General features: G+C 37.3%; 4 protein-coding genes across 5 annotated transcripts; 2 read left to right on the forward strand and 2 right to left on the reverse strand.

The window, feature by feature from the left end:
• The first annotated feature begins 588 nt into the window (after nt 1-588).
• On the forward strand, nt 589-2,186 carry LOC124321004 (CUB and sushi domain-containing protein 1-like). Its single transcript, XM_046783916.1, has 6 exons — nt 589-891; nt 958-1,127; nt 1,197-1,398; nt 1,479-1,564; nt 1,637-1,751; nt 1,814-2,186. Exons 1-6 carry the CDS (start codon nt 753-755, stop codon nt 2,044-2,046), a joined length of 945 nt encoding a protein of 314 aa, XP_046639872.1. The 5' UTR covers nt 589-752; the 3' UTR covers nt 2,047-2,186.
• A 1,342-nt stretch (nt 2,187-3,528) lies between these two features.
• LOC124321002 (phosphoenolpyruvate carboxykinase, cytosolic [GTP]-like) lies at nt 3,529-9,965 on the reverse strand. Of its 2 annotated transcripts, none has more exons than XM_046783914.1 (13): nt 9,729-9,965; nt 6,582-6,690; nt 6,351-6,496; nt 6,044-6,228; nt 5,682-5,937; nt 5,483-5,618; nt 5,303-5,408; nt 5,035-5,168; nt 4,919-4,965; nt 4,700-4,828; nt 4,439-4,637; nt 4,208-4,357; nt 3,529-4,108 (listed from the first exon to the last, which is right to left on the reverse strand). In XM_046783914.1, exons 1-13 carry the CDS (start codon nt 9,758-9,760, stop codon nt 3,803-3,805), a joined length of 1,935 nt encoding a protein of 644 aa, XP_046639870.1. In that variant the 5' UTR covers nt 9,761-9,965; the 3' UTR covers nt 3,529-3,802. The 2 variants fall into 2 exon arrangements, with proteins under 2 accessions (XP_046639870.1, XP_046639871.1); XM_046783915.1 differs by lacking the exon at nt 9,729-9,965 and adding an exon at nt 6,813-6,947.
• A 128-nt stretch (nt 9,966-10,093) lies between these two features.
• Nucleotides 10,094-12,280, forward strand: LOC124320673 (PHAF1 protein CG7083-like). Its single transcript, XM_046783532.1, has 11 exons — nt 10,094-10,219; nt 10,371-10,453; nt 10,518-10,645; nt 10,714-11,090; nt 11,155-11,270; nt 11,332-11,427; nt 11,495-11,577; nt 11,658-11,751; nt 11,818-11,964; nt 12,033-12,103; nt 12,180-12,280. Exons 1-11 carry the CDS (start codon nt 10,156-10,158, stop codon nt 12,202-12,204), a joined length of 1,284 nt encoding a protein of 427 aa, XP_046639488.1. The 5' UTR covers nt 10,094-10,155; the 3' UTR covers nt 12,205-12,280.
• A 1,138-nt stretch (nt 12,281-13,418) lies between these two features.
• LOC124320762 (programmed cell death protein 6-like) lies at nt 13,419-14,679 on the reverse strand. The gene is made up of 5 exons (XM_046783651.1): nt 14,367-14,679; nt 14,188-14,294; nt 13,945-14,097; nt 13,763-13,878; nt 13,419-13,684 (listed from the first exon to the last, which is right to left on the reverse strand). Exons 1-5 carry the CDS (start codon nt 14,444-14,446, stop codon nt 13,583-13,585), a joined length of 558 nt encoding a protein of 185 aa, XP_046639607.1. The 5' UTR covers nt 14,447-14,679; the 3' UTR covers nt 13,419-13,582.
• Nucleotides 14,680-19,125: the final 4,446 nt, after the last annotated feature.

Consider the following 19,125-nt stretch of genomic DNA (forward strand, 5'->3'; position numbering starts at 1 on the left):
TCGCGCTATGACGAAAATTGGATTTTTGTGAACGCCGAGAAAAAACTCCTTTCTCCGTAAGGTTCTCTCGCGCGTTCCCAAACTTTAGCTAGGTACTGTACATATAAATTTCTCCCGCTTAGGTTCATTTAAAAAATAAATAAAATGGACCATTGTCAGGGATCTTCCCCTGGGCTGCCATATTGGTTGATTTTACTCAAGTTCTTATTTCACGATTTTAGAATGTTGCTCTTGCAGTCTTGCTCAACAACATACGTCGCCGATTTAAACGACAACCAACATTTTTTCTGTCTGATTATTTGATTTCAAGTTTTGTTAGATGTAGTAAACATTGACTTAATACGGGGGTTTCGTGAAGCCACGCAGTGAATGTGGATCTGTTTATCTCGATATCCTCCTTCATCCGAGACTTTGTTTGCTAATGCCGTGACTGCATGTCAAACTCTTAATTTCATATCATGTCAGTCTACCGTTATCAACATTTTGAAGCGTTTACATGCTGTTTGCGTAATTGCGTGTTCACTTTCCTTACGACAGGATTTACACATAGCGTCATTGATGACCTTTATGTATAGAATCAGATAACGTCCTTCAGTCCCATGGAAACCTGACGTACCAATTATATCTGCAATTTTATTGAAGCCTACATTGTAAAATTTTTATATAAAATTGGTGCTCTTTTAAGTGAATCCACCAGTGATTCCACTACCATCGTCATTCTTGGAATCTTAAATTTTCAATTTTCATTAAGAATGAAAGCTGTTGTCATTATTTTGACGTTTAACTTTTGCTTTTTGACAATATTGGCAGGCAAATTACCCAAAGTGTTGACGGAAGATGACATCAACAATAAACAAGTTTTTTTCGACAGGGAAGCGCCGTCTGCCCGAGGTAGGCCTATACCAACAGTGTAATTTTTTCCTTACCATTAACTTAATCAAATTCTATCATATATAGCGTGTGGTGGTAGTTACAATACCGCAACTGGAAGCTTCTCGTCTCCAAACTATCCAAACCCATACGGCTTTAACGAGAACTGCCAGTACACAATCCAAGTGGGGTTCAACGATCGCGTAGTGTTGCAATTTGCTTATTTCAATACAGAATCTAATTTCGATTATGTCACGGTAAGATCTTGTACATATAACGTTGAAGGGAGATCGCGGTGAATACTGAAAATGAACATGTTGAAAAAGGTTTATGATGGACCAACAACCGCCTCGCCCGTTTTGCTTCGTCTCAGTGGGGGCCCATATTCCGCTTATCCAGATGTTGTTTCATCAGGTTCTAGTTGCCTTGTGGTTCACATCTCTGATTATTCGACCAGTTACAACGGCTGGCAAGCCAATTATTACTCTACCCCCATTACAACGACTACAACTGCAGCTCCGGTTCAGAGTATTGTTAAATGTTTTATTTTGTTTTTGTTTTTAATGAAGCAGATGATTCATTATTTTCAATTTTTTCATCTAATGAAGATTGCCCGCCATATTTCCAAGGTGACACAACTATTCCTTGCTGGAACTTGAATGGAAAATGTTACTGTTTCTCTAACCGCTATCAAGTATACACATTTTGCTTCACATCAAAACCGCTTCTAAAAAACTTTTAGATAAACTTGCATCCTTCCGATTAGGATTTCACCTGGGCTCAGGCGGATGGAATTTGCAGGGGAGGAAACATGACCTTGATTAGTCTTGAAACTAAAGAAGAAGATGAGATAATCTACAATCATTTTCGAGCTACGCCAGGTGTGCATTATTGACCTCGTTTTATTCATTAAAATATTGAATTATGCAACATTTTCTATTAGATTTGAATATTAACTATCCTTATTGGACATCGGGGAGTTATAACAATGGGTGGAAATGGGCCGCTACTGGTCAGTCGTTTACTTACACAAATTGGCAAACAGGACAACCCGATGGCAATCCACCTGCAGGATATTGCGCCTATGTTAATTTCGGTGTTAGTAACTTTAATAGTGGATATTGGCTTGACTATACCTGCACTTCCATGTTCAGATTGATCTGCGAATCATTTTGAATTTTCACATCCTTTACAAACGAATAATATTAAAGCAATTGGAAACATAATTTCATAAGCTATTTAAAAATAGCTTAAAAAATGTTGGATACAATTGAGTATTTGGAAATAAATTGATCAAACGTTAATAAGTTTTTCCAATGGTTTATGCGAATTTTTCCCCGTCATTGGCACCAGAGTTTTACAATCGTGAGTAGCAGCAATTGTTCAAACAATCTTCGACGCATATATTTTATAGTGTGAAAAGTTAATATCTCCGTGGTAATCAGCTAGAAAAATGAATTAACATTTTTATTTTTTGGGGGGTTTTGCGTATACTGTAAGCGAGTTAGGTTTTTTCGTTCACACGGCGTTCACAGCACCCTTTAATCAACTCTAATTTTGCTAAAATTTTGAACATAAGCTCGTCTTATAATTACTTTTTCCCTGTCTTAACGCCGTAGTCGGAATCATGCTTCGTGAAATATAAATAAATACATTAATATATAAATGGTACAAAAAAATTATTTTGGAGGTACGGCGTACGAGTATACCCTTAGATTTGTTTTAAATAGATAAATCAAAGTACTATTGGGACATAAACGAACCTATAAATATCTATCTATACGCCGTGTTCATTTTATTTTAATATTGCGGAAATGAAACACCCCAAACATGGGATGTTATTTTTTTTTAAATCATGAATTTGATTGGGTTGGGAGAAAAGCAAAAAGTGGCTCGTCCCGGATCGCCTCACGGGAAATACCAAATAAACTGACACGGGTTATGGCCCGGGTAAATATCGGCTAGACGCACGTCACTAGCGGACCCGATGAAATGTCCCGGTGCCCGTCCCGTAAAAATAATACCTCAGTGGGTTCTAATTTGTTTCAACCCGGGCAGTGGCCCGGGATTTCATATCCCGGGTTACAGCCCGGGATTACCGCCGGGGTTACCGTACCGTTATAGCCCTATAGGTAGCTAGTAGCCGGTGTCGGGGCAGCCAGTGTCGCGGAAGTAGCCAGTGTCCGTTTCCCAGTACGCTTAACTTTTTTTTAAATCCCTATGTAGCAGTCTAACATCCTGCGTTGCCATTTCATTTGTGTCCAAAATGGCCAATCAGCGTACAGCATCTTTAAAACGCTGTACGCGGATTGGGCCATTTTTTACACAAATGAGATGAAACATGGACTGCTCTATAAAGAGCATTTTATTCCATAACGATTTGGATGAGCCTATTGGCGTCAATCCGCGAAATGGTCGCCACACGTATCGGTCGTTTTCACCTGGAATTCACACAAACGTAAAAAAATTCAACATCGATAATTCGATATTTATCAATATAAAGAAGTATATTTTGTCAGGATTCCATGGAAAGCGATGCAACATTTTGAAGAGGAGAAAAATTCGAGACAAATGGAGCGTTTACCAATCTGGCGGGTAGTACTGACAAATAATTCGTTGAACACAACTTCAATTATTGGATCGCGTACAAAATGAAGGTGTACGAATTATACATGGAAAAATAAGGTCCCACGCGATAACATTCAGAAACAGATATAGACTAACTAAGAGTCTAGTATAAAAAGAAATTTTTCAAGCTGCAAATTTTCCGAGGAATATATGTGTGCCGTCATGACATTGGAGTTTTTGTGGGGGGGGGGGGGGATTTAGATCAAATCGAAATGTAAAATATTTGTATTTATCTCTGGCTTCAAGTACCATATTATGAAAGTGGAATGTTCGTAATTAAAAGAAGTAAGAGAATAAAGAACTCCTACATTTGATTTACTCTCTGTTTCAACTTGTGCAACTCTTCAGCAATAGCGTTCGGCAAGTCATTGCCAAATTGTTCGCTAAAATATTTCTCTAAGTCGAGCACTTCGTCTTGCCAAAAGTTCTTTGGCAAGGAGAACAACTCTTCCCAATTGACTTGTTCCTTTAATCCATTCGTATCAATTGAACCTTGTTTGGGAATTAACCCAATTGGGCTGGATTCAGCGACATCGGCTCCATCACACCGCTTCAGAACCCAATCAAGCACTCTGGAATTTTCACCGAATCCAGGCCACAAGAAAGAACCCTATTTGAAAAAGCGTGATTTTAGCGGAGAAAAATGCAAAAATAAAACAGGAGGTAACATGTAAACGCACGCAGAAAGTACAAGAATATTGAGACTTACATCGGTGCTTCGTCGGAACCAATTAACGTGGAAGATTTTGGGAAGTTTTCGACCAGGCTTTTCCATACTCAGCCAATGACCCAAGTAATTACCAGCGTTATACCCGAAAAATGGACGCATAGCGAAAGGATCATGCATAATTGATCGTCCCTGTAATTTTCAGCAATTTTTAACAGTTAAAGAAATATTTCTATTTAAGGATAAGTATGAAGGACAAAAATTGAAACGGACTTTGTGTTCAGCTGCAGCGGTGGCTTCCGAACTGACAGAGGCGCCAACGAAAACTCCGTGTTTCCAATTTAGAGCTTCGTAAACCAACGGTACACCTCTCGGGCGGCGACCTCCAAACAAAATTGCATCTATTGGTACTCCTTCGGGGCTTTCCCACAGAGGGTCAATGATTGGGCACTGACTGGCTGGTGCGCAAAATCTATAAAAAACAAACACTTAAACTTGCATCCAGATAATTTTACTTGCGTTCGGGAAACTTACCTGGAATTCGGATGGGCTGCCGGTTTTCCCGAGCTCTTGGTCCAGTTAGCGTCACCCAACCAACTTGTTATATCAACACCAGTAACTTCTTTCTCCAAGCCTTCCCAGAAAACTCCTCCATCACTCGTCCTAAAAAGTGAAAATAAAACAAAACATGATGAACAATGCAATGCAAAACATTAAGAACAAAATAAATAAAAATAGAAAGTTATTTTGTACTTTGCAACGTTCGTAAAAATCGTATTTTTTTGAATGGTGAGCATAGCCTATAATGACACAATGATATTATCTTTAATTAAATGTGCTCTAAACGTATAAAAAAAGTTATAGCATGCATTAGGATTGGTCGCATAGTTGGTTCCAGGCGCAACACCAAAAAATCCATTTTCCGGATTGATGGCTCGCAAACGTCCTTCTTTGTCGAAATGCATCCATGCAATGTCATCACCAACACATTCAACTTTATAGCCTACACATTACATCAATTTTTAAGAGTTGTTAGAAAGTTTAACAACACTATGCTTTTCAAAATCACTTAGCGCAGATTTTTTAAAAGGGATGCAGGCACAAAATTTAATTAGGAAATCAACTCAAACAACTAACCTGGTAAAGTTGGGGTTAACATTGCAAGATTAGTTTTGCCACAGGCACTAGGAAATGCAGCTGCGATGTACTTCTTTTGGCCTTGTGGATTGGTTATTCCTAAAATCTAGGAAATTAAACAAATAATTGGTAAAATAGGATATTAAAAATTTAATGATGTAATATTATTAAAATGCTTACAAGCATGTGTTCGGCAAGCCATCCTTCTCTTTTGGCTATGACTGAACCAATTCTAAGAGCGAAACATTTTTTTCCTAAAAGAGAATTGCCACCGTAGCCACTGCCGAATGATAAAATTTCACTGGTTTCGGGGCACCTAAAAAAATGGTATTTATGAATAGTGCTTTCATCACTGGAATCATTCAATGATAATATATACTGAATAATGATGGTTTGATCCGGATTGCACGGCCAGCTGTTTATCAGAGGTCTAGTCATTGGCAGTGGGCTACCAACAGAGTGTAGACAGCGGACAAAATCTCCTTCTCCCAATGTTTCAAGCACTTGCTGGCCCATTCTAGTCATAACGCGCATGGAAGCAACCACATAAGGAGAATCTGTTAATTCAATTCCAATCTTCGATAACGGTGACCCGACCGGACCCATACTGAACGGAACGACGTACATTGTGCGACCTAAATTCAGCGATATATTTTAATTAACAATTGATTTTTGATTCGACTGAATAAAACGTGACTCGTGAGAGACATGTCCACGCAAGTAGACAGACTTGTTTCTAACCTTTCATGCAGTTGGGGAAACGCTCTTGAATGGCTTTGGGAAGATCATCAGGAGACATCCAATTTCCAAGTTGTCCGGCAACGCCGTCCATACGGTTCGGGATGGCATCGCTACGTTTAGTAGTTACAACAAATGTTCTGCTCTCAACTCTAGCTACATCGGCGGGATCGGTGCGAGTCAACCAACTAAAATACACAATTTAGATATAAAGTATAAATTTTACAAGAATTAATAAATAATAAAAAGGAGGAAATAATCAGTCCCGATTGGAAAACACCACGCAAAAACCAAAAAAAAACCATCTTACCAGTTTTCCATCTTTGGCAATGATTCAATCATGCCCTGTTGCTGCATTTGTTGGATCAGCGATCTATTTTCTTGCTCTGATCCATTGCAAATGTGAACTTGACTGGGTTGGCAGAGTTTGACGCAATCCTCCACAAAACTGCGAACCTATAAATAAATGTGTTTAAAGAAGTTAACAATTCAGGACTATTCTAATAATCAGACACATTTAATTTTAGAATGATATTTTTACTTTGCTTGGTAGAGACTTCGCTTCCGCAGTTTCAAGGATGCTCAGCGAACGATTGAACGTTGCCGATGGAAGACGACATCCTTTGGTTTGGGACGTCACGAAATTCGAACTGCGAACCAAAAAAAGAAATTAATTTTCCAATTAGGGAGAGGGTGGACCTGAATAGGTAAGCCAAGAAACAGGCCAGAACAAGAGCATGACATCCATCGGAAAAATTGGAGTCAATCTTACCAAGGAGCATAATTTGGTGTAAGAGACATTTTTTTTTTTTTAAATCACTGCTTTTAGTGCTATTTGTTCTTGCACTTTTTGCTACCGCTGAAATATTTGCGAACTTTTTGGATAGTAGACAGTCTGTGTCTTCTGTCATACTATGTGAGAGCGCTTTTATACTCTAGACCTCACCTACAGCTTTCCAGCGAAAGCACGAGAGGGGCGAGCCCCTTTCTACGATTGGTCGGCAACTCACGCGGAGATAACCTTGGGAGATCACAAACAACCAGAAAATAATAGTTGTTTACGTTCCCAATTGAATTAGGCCGTCACAAATGAAATGACGTACGAAAATGCGAATGAGTTTGTCACTCTCTTCCGGAGACTCCGGTAAGCTAATCATTTCATTCCGTTGACTGAATCTATTTTTCATTGTAAATTAAACCTGCATTATTCAATTAGCAATTTGTATTATTCTCCCAAAAAAATCGTGCAGCATTGCTCTCGTCATTGACACACTATTAAATGTATACAGACGCATTGATACGAAATGGGTTCAGGTTAAGTCAATAAGTGGAGCATTCAACTTCCACATTTCGTAGTCGACCCGTGCAGACAGAGCCGATACAAACAACACAGAAAAACACTTCGATTGCGAAATTGTTGAACAAAACAAGAAACAGCAGTCTAAACATGATTTCAAGTAGTAAGTCTAAAGCAAGTAAACACGTCAACAACACAAAACGTGAATCGCGTCACGTCCCATCACTAGAAAATAGAAAAACAAAATCCAAAAGTTTATGCAAGTAGAATTTGCAAGTGATGTGTGGTATGGCAATATGCAGACTAAAGGTTTCCTGGAAGTCCGTCCAATCGTCATGCATGTCTACAATGTGTTGTTTTTTTTTTGTTTTTTTTGTTTTCTAGTTAAAGTTTTTGCAGGTAAAATAAGGAACAAAAAAAAATCGTTCGACCTGTTTGCCTTGTAATTCCTCCCCCCCCCCACAAAAAAAAAAAAAAAAAAAAAAGTGTAGTTTAATTAAGTACGAGAGACAATTTTCGTGACTTTCACCTACGACTATAAAAAGTGTTTTCCCGTATTTGAGTCCAAATGCGCTTTAATGGATTAACCGGACAAGCTTGAAGATTGCTGTGGAAAATTTTCATTTATGGAATCATTAGACGTAAGATTCGCTGGCTTTCTCATCTACAATTTTGATCTCGTGAAGAAAGCAAAACATGCTATGATCACGCTGTGTTATGTAAGTAAAAAAATGATGCGGCGATTCTGATGCTCACCCGACCCCCCCCCCCCCCCTCCATCCACTTAAAAAAAAAACTCGAACACCCAAAAGCAGCTGAACCCTAGGACCTTCCCTCAATTCTACTTATGGCCGGTATCCGTCTCTTGTTGACTTCAAAACAAAGACGTAAACAACCAGTGGAGAAAAACAAATTTCGCAACGATGAAGGTCTACCAAGGAGAGCCGATAGCGACTACGTGACCGCGGTAAACATTTTTTAAACATACGTACTATGAATATCAATGAAACAGGGAGAGCCGAAAAAAGCAACGTTCGATACGAAATGAGTAGCACATCTTTACAAGGTTTCTCGTTGTGTGGGGGTATTTGTTTTTCAATCAAGCAACAGGTCCTTCCAGTTCAAATTTAGCGCTAAATGTTTTGGTACAGCAAAGGAATCGGCTACGGCAGATTTGATACAACATTTCTTATTTCCCAAGAATTATGCCCTTTAGAACAGAAAAGTTTGATCGAAGAATCAAGAATTGTAAGGATTCTGTTAGGAAAAAGAACGCTTAAGGCACTGATCGCAGTAATTCCTTGCCTTGGATTGTTGTTCGTGAGCCAAGGACATCAGCGAAGGAAAAAACAGCAGACAGCTGTGACGTAATGAATGGTCACCATATGCAGCCATAGCTACAGTAATACAGTATGCTACTGAAGTCGATAACGCATGGTATCACTTATCAAATCGACCAAACTGTAGACCGAAACCAACAAGAAATGGAGCAAGTACCGAGGTTTAAATTATTCAGCCTTTCTCAATATAACGGAATAATTGGCCTTCATTACTAGCCCGTAGACTCATTTTTTTTTTCAAGGGCTCCGCAACTAAAATTGTATTCAAAATAAAATAAAAACAATATTTCCACTTGAGCTGATAAGGAGAAGATAAGGGGAAGAAAAAAGGGGGAAGAGATGAGTGTGAAAAGCCGTTTCCTGGATTCTTCAGTCCCTCGCCTTTGAATTTGGCCTGTAAGAAAAAAAGAAAGCCTAGCCTACCCCAAAATTTAAAAAATAAATAAATTTGGCTTAAAATAAGGAAATAGTACTGTACATTTCAATTGCTTAACCCCTTGATTTTTTTAAAAGCCAAAAAAATTCTGAAAAAAATAAAAGAATAAATTCATATGAAAAAAAAATCCCCTTTAAGGACAGTATAATCTAATTCATTTCTCTGTCAGTTTGTCTATTTCAGTTGCAATGGTGCATGGTTTCTTAGCCACTTTTGGTCTACGTGACAAATTTATAGTTGCCGTGGGGCGTGGGCGGGGAAAAAATCTTTTTCCTTAAGGTTAAACAAAAATTCCCTTCTTTTACGAAAGATCGGCAAATTATAGCACAACAAGTAAACATATGAACGGGAAAATATCTTTACTGCAGGATAATTTGGCATTAAATATTAATAGAAGTTAGCTACTAGATTACAAGACGATGAAAAAATTAACAAATTCAAACGACAGCTAGCTACCATAAAAAACGAAACGAAGAATAGCAGCTCAATCGAAGCCAAAAATATAATATCAAACTTCCGCAACCAGAAACCTCAAAAAGAAATTATGCCGAATAATTGCAGTAGATAATATTTGTAGGTTTCACAGAAGTATTCAAGGTAGAATCGAAATCTTACCGTTTAATTAATGCTAACAGCAACCTCGACATTCCAGCTTTTGAAGAGTATTGATTAACAAAAGAAATTATCTACAAAATTAGTAGCAAATTACTAGTAAACGTGACTGAGATACAACAACGTGATTCTAATGGACAACAGCTACCACAAAAACCGCCGAACTACTTAATTAAACTCTGAAAGTCTGAATATTAGAATGGACATTGGATTTTGGATTGTCGATCGATTGTATAGCCTTCAACAGCTGTTTGGGAACGGAATTTGACATATTTACATTGGTTGCCTTTTTCTCCACTAGATGACGGCTGTTCCACAACAAAGAAAAACCAAAACATTATTATTGTTTTCAGCGTTTTCAGTCCTCAGTTTTGGGTACGACTGAACGGAAATTACGTTTCAACAATATTGCAAAGTTCTTAATCTTAAGATGCTTGATTTAGAAGTAATCCCTGAGAGATCGTTGGGTTGCGAACATTGGGAGTTTATATTAGGTAAGGTTTAGAGGAAAAAATTCTCTGAGATTAGTAATCGTTTTTGGTTCTTGAATTGCAAAATATTCGTTATGCCATTGAGTGTACACAAGCATACGGAATCGCACAGTATACTTATATTGGTTTGTGTACTTTTCAATCTTCATTATAGGAATGCAGTTTTCTCAAGCAGTTTGCATCTGCATGTCTCAGGTAGCAGTTATGAAGAGAGTCCAAGTAATATATAATGAGAATGTAAGTAAAATCTTTTAGCATACACACACAAACTTCGTGAACATACATGTTATTTGCTGTATAGGACCCTTTGGCTTCTGACCTTATTTTAAGTCTTACTTTGGATGGAATTCGCCTTTTATTTGATTCAGTTTCACAGCGCCTAAAAGTGATTGAGATTTTTGCCATGAATCTCATCAAACTGAAATACTGGTAATAGTAAAAATATTTTAAAATTTAGACAAGATTAGGAGAAATAATCATGCCCTATTTTGATATAGTGGCCTGGTTTTCAATTCAACTGATGTTATCCCAACCATAGATCAAATAGATCATTCTTTTGGAGCTACACACCCTGGAATATATGATCCTGAGAAAAGAATCTTTACTCTAAATTTCCGTGGCCTATCTTTTACCTTTCCAGTTGAACAGGCTAGCGAACCGAGATACGTTCGAGGACTTGGATCGCTTCAATTCACCAACGGCGCGTCTCCTATAGCAACAAAGATGTTCATTTTCAGTGGAAACAGCTTGGTTGACAGCAAACCACCTTCGCTACCGATATCCTGCTTTTTTTCTCATCCTTATCTGCAATGGCTCGAAGTTATTCGTCATAATGGATGTACTTCTGGTATCAAGCTCTCCATTATTTGTGAAGGTTCGGCTCAAACATTGATAAATTTAGAAACTAACTTTCAAATCAATGTAATTTTGCGTTTTAGGTCCATCTCAAGTATTGGAACCTAGACGACATGCCTGTGTCCAGGAATTATTTTTTGGAGCTTCTGCCGAAGATGTGCTTACGCTGTTGGGAGCTCCATCTCGCGTGTTTTATAAAGTAAAATGTGCAAATATATGTACATGCACTTTATAAATTTAATTCTTATCGTCGATGGTAGGACGAAGACAAAATGAGGATTCACAGTCCACAGGCGCATCGTCGAGCTCCAGCTTCTTTTTCGGATTATTTTTACAACTACTTCACTCTTGGATTAGTATACTTAAAATTATTCTAGATTTCATTTTTAAAAGTTTCATTACAAATTTCCCGTTTTAAAAAAGGATGCTTTATTCGATGGGAAATATCACAAGTTGAAGAAGTTCGTACTGCATACGAATTATCCAGGACATTACAATTTCAATATGTAAGTGAAACATTTTGCAGTGAATGCGTGGGAGCTGGTCAATGCTTAATTATTATTTTTTTAAATTCTCTCTCAATTAGGTATCACCGATGTGAGTTTAAGCTCCAGTTGCCGACCAAGGCCACTTCCGTCGATAATTCGAGATTGGTCGATTTATCGCCGACATTTATCACTGTTGGTTTTCAATTCACATATATGTTCTTTCGTGAAACCAATGTCATAAATTATTTACGAATGTAGGTATCTGCTTATTCACGTTGGGATGAAGTTTGTGAGAAAGTGCAGCCTAGTTCACGTCCGATTGTTTTACATCGATCGTCATCGACGAATACAACAAACCCCTTCGGTTCTACGTTCTGCTACGGGGTTGAGGATATTATTTTCGAGGTGAATAACGATTTTTAGATTCCTAAAATACTGAAAGCTTTTAATGAATTTCTCTTTTTGAATGTAAGGTGATGCCAAATAACCTTATAGCATCTGTAACGCTTTACGCATCCGATGATATCTCGCATGAATTACAATCGTAAAAGGATATTAGTCCTATAATTGGAAAATTTTATTACCAATATAATATAAACAGGATTTTTGTATTTGCCCAGGAAACAGACTGACGCCATGAATTGATCTTAAGTGCGCATCTCTTTCGTGATTGTATGTTGTTTGAACGCAAAATAATGTAATAAAACACACTAAACATTAAGCACCAATTACTTTTCCAATGTTAATGTCTTATTCAAACATTCATATAGCTAGTTTGGAGTTTGGACTAGCCTATAAGACAATCAGTTATTGTGATGGCTGTGCGTTATGAGTTCAGGAGTAAAAAAAAAAAGAAGTTTGAATTGATTGTTCTGATAAAAGAGTAAATTGTAACAGTGTATATTGAAATATGTGTAGCACCCTTGTAAAATTTCGAAACATAGGGTAAAAGGTCTTTGCATGCCTCCATTTTTCACGATAACTCAGAAGTCAGAACGTTTGATTTATCGCATCATCAATCTAAAAAAATAAAATAAAATAACTTATATCATGAAACTAAATGCGTCTGGTTATTCTAGAATACCACGATGATGAATAAAGAATTAACGGTACAGAAAATAAAGGTCCAAGATAGGCTACATGTATAAACGAAATAACGTGCGCTCAATAAAAATGAAGTTGTTGAATAACAATACGACTGCTAAATATTTACTATTAACACAAATGCTATAATTAATAAACTGTTCTGTAATGTTGCCAACTATCCTATACATTCATCGCGGAAATATTTTCTATTACAATTTGGTGACGTAGGCTAATAAGTATGGGTTATGTCGATTTGAGGACAAACCTGACTACAATGACAATAAATTACTCGTACCCTCGTAAACTTCCCGTTTACGCCCAAAAAAGATATACGTACTATCTGAACATATAAAGTTGCAGAAGTGAATGATAAGCTAAATAATCACTCACTTTTACTAACATCAATTTTTGTTCATGGTTAAATTCTATTTCCGTATTCTATTTTCTGGATTGTCAGGGAAAAAATATTGGAAACATGTTAAAAAAGTCGAATAGAATAGGGCAGGCACACTTTACCTCTACGACAATGCGCTGGCATAACAGACCTTCTAAAATGACTCATTTTATCTTGATTATATCGCTTTATCTTTACACGACAGATACGAAATAGATGCCCTATTGCTGTAGTTTGTTTACAGTGCGTTGTGTGCTATTACGAAAAGTTCCGTTGCTGTGTACGATTGATGCTGATCCTTGAGCAACAATATTATCAAGCAATCAGATCGCACACAAGGTGTTATACTGATTCACACAGTAGTTATATCACAGTAAAATAACATTTCATATGCAAGTTTATTCAAAAGGGAGAAGAGTTCAATCAACTGCCAGGAAAAATCAAGATATTGGCTGTTACAGAATCTCTATATGAGCAAAGAAACATACACAAACAGCAATAAAGAAGTGGTAAATTTAGTAGCTTAGGTATATTAGCTGAAACTTATACGCGGGTGTTGAGGACCATTTGAAGAAAATGTTCATATCCGATAGTAATGACACCGTCTTGATCGGTATCGAATTGACGAAACGCTGAAGTCAAGTTCTGTCATTGAAAACAATATAGATATATGAAAAAATGATACTTTCATTTAAATCATAGATATGTAAAAATCTTTCTTACATGTAAAACGATGCAACACTGAATGAAATCATCAAAATATATCGTTCCTTTTCCCATACGATCGAATTTTCGAAGCAACATATGATGAGTTCCGTCTTGCAAACGATAGCCGAAACCTATATTAACACAAAAGAACACTTAGTATATTTAAAAATTGTCAGCCAACTTTAATGACAAACTACTTGTAAGTGCTGTTCTTAGTTCATTGCCATCAATGTTCCCCGAATTATCTCTGTCAAAACTTCTAAAGCAAGTTTGCCAATCAGTGACATACTTCCAGATTGCTCCAAAATCTTCAAAGGAAATAGTTCCTCTTTGTTGACGATCAAACATACCTGTAGTAGTGCACAATTCAAAACGGAACATTAGTACAAAGGGATACAAAATTATCATTAATGCCTCTCATACAGCTGTCAAACACATACCAATCATAAGTCTAACAGTTTCCGAGTTAAATGGAGCCCATGTTCCATTGGATAGAGCTGATTGCAGCTCTTGGGCAGTTATTGCTCCACTTCTATCTTTGTCAACTCTAAAAATTTCAATAAATATATTTTAGTTGTAATTTTCTCCCTGAATTTAACCCACAACAAAATTGTTTAACCTTTGAAACACCTGCCAAAGAAAATCACGATTTGGAGCAGCTGGAACCGCACCCGGCCCTTGATAGTGCTGATAAGCCATTGTGTAGACTAAACGCGACTAAACGTTTATAAATAGAATTCACTCAAGTACAATACGTTTTTTAAACTGCCCGATACCAAAGGGTGTTATTAATAAGTAAAGAGATTTTTTTGTAGTGGCCAACAGTCAACTTAATTCACTGAGTTGCACTGAGTCAACTTGATGTCTCAATCATTGATGACTCAACACTCAACAGTCAATCCAAGTCCAAAGTCGAAACCCATGAGCCATGACTGCTGTAAAATAAAGACAGGAGTCTTGGACGATAATCGACGATCCGTATGTTGCCTCTATAATTTTTTTGTGGGTAAATCAGATTTTACAAAAAAAAAAAAATAGTTATTGGCTTACTAAATGTTTCTATTACTGATAATTAATATAACGAGAAATTTAAGTATTTGTTCAGAAGAATTTGAAAAAGGGAGAAACGCCGGTGCCATCTAGGTGCCAAACATACTGAAAACCAGTTTACGCGATCGATTAGTTTATCACGATTGATCGCTTATTTTTTTCTGATCAAGAGGAAGCGGTTGACCTAAAGACCACTAATTATAAAGACCCGTGGTCTTTATCTATGACATCACACCAATTTTTCAATTTATAGAGCGTGATCGAGATCGAATCGATAATCAAAAATCGAGTACGCTACAGTTCGAGTCCATCCGCTATCAATCGAGTACACCACAAGTTATAAACAATTTTGATATAAATAATGGTAATAGTTTCATCAACAATAGGGTAGAAGGCCTAGAAGCATGAAAAATAATTAATTTTTGTTTTGAATCCTCCTTATAGATGTTATTCCAACCAAAAAGTAGTAGACATGCCAAAAAGTCGTGCGCAGTTTACGCCGGTGCGCACCACTGCGGCCGATAGCAGAACGACAATTTTTATTACGCTTGACAGATGACGTAGGTACAATCCTTTGTTCGAGAAGCAGACAGTTCTGGAACAAAGGATTGTACCTACGTTAAGTGTCAAGCGTAATAAAAATTTCATTCTGCTATCGGCCGCAGTGGTGCGCATCGGCGTAAACTGCGCACGACTTTTACTCAGAGATAAGGAGATGGGCCACTCTGTGTAAAGTCCAGTAGTCGACTTTTTCCCCCCTCCTCCTCCTTTTCGACTGCCCTGCTCCTTTCGGCGAGCTCCGGAAGCATTTCCCAGTAGTTCTCCCCCTTCAGGAGCGCCCCTACCACCAAGTAAGGTAAAGCTTCCGGAGCTCGCCGAAAGGAGCAGGGCAGTCGAAAAGAAGGAGGAGGGGGGGGGGGGAAGTCGACTGCTGGACTTTACACAGAGTGGCCCATCTCCTTATCTCTGCTTTTACTCGACTACTACTTTTAAGTTGGAATAACATCTATACAACTTTTTTTTTAACTCTCCTTTGCGCCCCTTGCGGAAACCAGCTTAGTTCCACTAAATATGAAGGCCGATATGACTTCTATGGGTCTAAAATGAAGGCCAACAGATAAAACCTTCTGCTTGCTTCCGGAAGGAGCGCGGCAGTGAGTACAAAATATGGCTGCCAGGCAGAGAGGGAAAAGGGAAAAATGAGCCTCTCAGGAAATTAGTCATATCTCAACCAATAAAATCCGGAAAGAAAATTCCTTTTGGATTTTAATGGTTGAGATAGCAATAAACCTTTCTATAAAATAAGTTTCTGCTATAGCCCCTTTTCCTTTCAGAAAAGCGATGTCAAAGTACCCCCCATTTCTGATAAATAAAAAAAAAACTCAAACTTTAACGCTTAATATCTCGTAAACGGGTGGGAATTTCGTCTTTCTGCAAACGCAAGTAAATCCGGCGTGTAGAGACAAAAATGACAACATATATTTTTTATATTTCAAATTCCTTTTCCGGATATAAATCTGGAAAGCTGCTCCGGGATTTCGGTCTACCTGAGTCATGGATCGCTTGTTAAACATGAAAATCATTTTGTCAAAATGTTAAGGGTTTTTAGTTTCTAGAAGAGTTATGACCCATGTGAGGATCGATCCATTGATATACGCCATTCCAGGCCATTTCTCTACCACCAAGATACGGATAATTTTTTTTATAACGCAATATGAGTCCCGTTCCTTCGGGGGTTTATTTACATCATTTATTACTACAACTAATTTTAAAATTCTGAAATTGGCATCAATGTCCAAAGTGCAGACGACGGGAAGTGTTGGATTGTTGTTGCGTAGTGCTAACAACGTGCGTCACCAAACAGTGAAATAATATCAGACAACTTTAATGGCGTCGTCTCAGAGAAATGGGAAATTTCGTGAGTTTCGCGGGTTGACAACTACTTCGAAACTTTTCTCGGAAATTCGATTTAAATGTTTTCCAAAAAATCCCTCATTCCCTCCTACATAACATATTACCTCCGGTTCGTCACCAGTAACAGAAAAATTATTTTCCTTTTGCCCAATTAATGAGTGAGTGTTAATGATTTGACCCGCGGAAAAAATTACGTGGAATTAAACTATTGTTAAAATATTATGGAAAAACCAATTGTGGTGGAAATTTTAATTATTATTTTTAGCATTAAGAGCAATTTAACTACAATGAAGTTCGTTTACTGCTTCTCTGCCTTTTTAACAAGCTTCTAAAGGTGCGTTTACACTGGAAGGAACGCAACGTTAATTACGGAGTATAGCGAAACTTTGTGTGACGGAGGAATCTGCAATAAAAAGTTTCGCTACACACACAAACACTACTAATAATATTATAAGATTTTTCTGTAAGCTCTCCTGACATGATAAGATGTACGCGAAGTCAAACCCGTTTTCTCAAGGTATACATAGAATATAACAATATAAGTGATATATAGATTGGTTGGTGTAATGTTTAGAAGAGTTCTAACTTGCTATAGACCTTTTTCCATTTGGTTCGGGTAAGTAGAGCGAAAAGTCGTGCGGCTAGTCGACTAGTGCGCACCATGGCGGGGGATAGCCGAAACTTGCTGCAGACTTTGCTTGATCCGGTCAATACCCCACGTAAGGCCATGTACTGTAACCTGTCAGGCTGTAACCCGAACCAAATGGAAAAAGGTCTATAGTACTATAAGACGAAGGTTCTTGGAGCAGATTCTTGGAGTTGGAATAAAAACGGAAAAGCAGCTGCATGTACGACTTAGTTGGATGCTTATAGACATCCAGTTTTATTGACCATTACAGCGACTACGACGAACTAAGCGGCTACCTCAGAACCATCGACAGCAACATCGTGTGCTGTGGAATGAATCCTGCAACAATGCTCCGTTACAAAAGTTGGTGATGTTGGTCGGTTAACACGTTCTAGCTGCTCCTAGCACATTAGAAAAGTGAGCTTTGCACGGGATGGTCTAATGCGTTGGAATACTCGTGGAAGGGATCCCTAAATAAAAAGAAGAGATTTGCGTGGAATATAGTTCCTTCGAATCAAAGAATATACTAAAATGGCCGATACCAACTTAATAGTTAAACTATTGTAATAATCAAATCATAATAAATAAGGTCTGGTTATTTTAAAAAAGTAAACTTTTCCTTTGTCATGGACAACATTTTGGCTTCCACAATTGAACTTTAGTGTTGGCCTTGGAAAACACTATCGTTTCCAAATTTTTACAAGTTGTACCACCTTATTTTATTTTTATGTGTAGCTTTTTAGTTGCTTTATAGGTTGTTATAGTATTATTTATTTTTATAAAAAATTTTCAGGAGATGCTATCTGATCAGAGAGTGAAAATAGAAAGGAAAAAGAGCTCATAATGATCTGTTGCGTTAAAAAAAATCCTACTGAATCAGATCTTAAATGAACAACTACGCTCGTATATTTCTAATCCCCTATGTCAGTTAAAAAAATCAGGAATGAAAATGACTTTTGTCATTGACGGAATTAGAAACCCCTATGAACGACACGAAGTTAAGTAATTCTAAAATAAAAGTATCAAATTTCATTTACAACCATTTTTACTACCAAATTTCTTAGGTGATTTATTTTACTTTGTTTATTTTACTTCCCGAATATGAACAATAGCTAATTGCCTCTAGCATATACCAAGAAGAAGAAAAACATTTTATAAGATGAACCTAAATCAGTATCTTTCTGCTCTCTTTCTTCAGTTATTGTTACCAATTAGAATACAAATGGACATTGGCTTGGAATATGGAGCCTTCGTGGCCACTCCTCCCCACGAACTCATATTAGCAAACAATGAATATCTTCAAATATGGAACTTATAATAAATTAAATGTTTCCAAAAGTTAGAAGCCCTTTGAAAAATAAAATCTTGATAAACTTTGATACAAAAATCTAAGATTAATTTTGTAAAAAAAAATTATACGAGGGAAAAGAATGGGATTAAACTATAACAGTTTGCACGACGGAGAATTATATAGAATGCAAACTACCGTTGAATATTGATTTCTGAGGAAAGCTCCATAGGCTCCTTTGTACAATAACAGAAAGGTAGAATTTTTGTTTGGGTCATTCCATGACAAGTGAATTTTTCGCTTTTTGTTGCAAAAAATAGATTTGCACCTTTTTTACTGTGTATTTTTCTTGGCATTTGGTTTGTACCCTCGAATCAAACCCAGATATCCATCAGGGGGAAATAAAAAACATTAAATTATCTCGTTTCTTCATCGAGACTAACAATCAGGGTCTCAATATTATTATTATTTGGGTCAATTCAGGCTACGTAATAATTT

Source organism: Daphnia pulicaria, chromosome 1 (assembly GCF_021234035.1).
Source record: "Daphnia pulicaria isolate SC F1-1A chromosome 1, SC_F0-13Bv2, whole genome shotgun sequence".
Lineage (NCBI taxonomy): Eukaryota > Metazoa > Arthropoda > Branchiopoda > Diplostraca > Daphniidae > Daphnia > Daphnia pulicaria.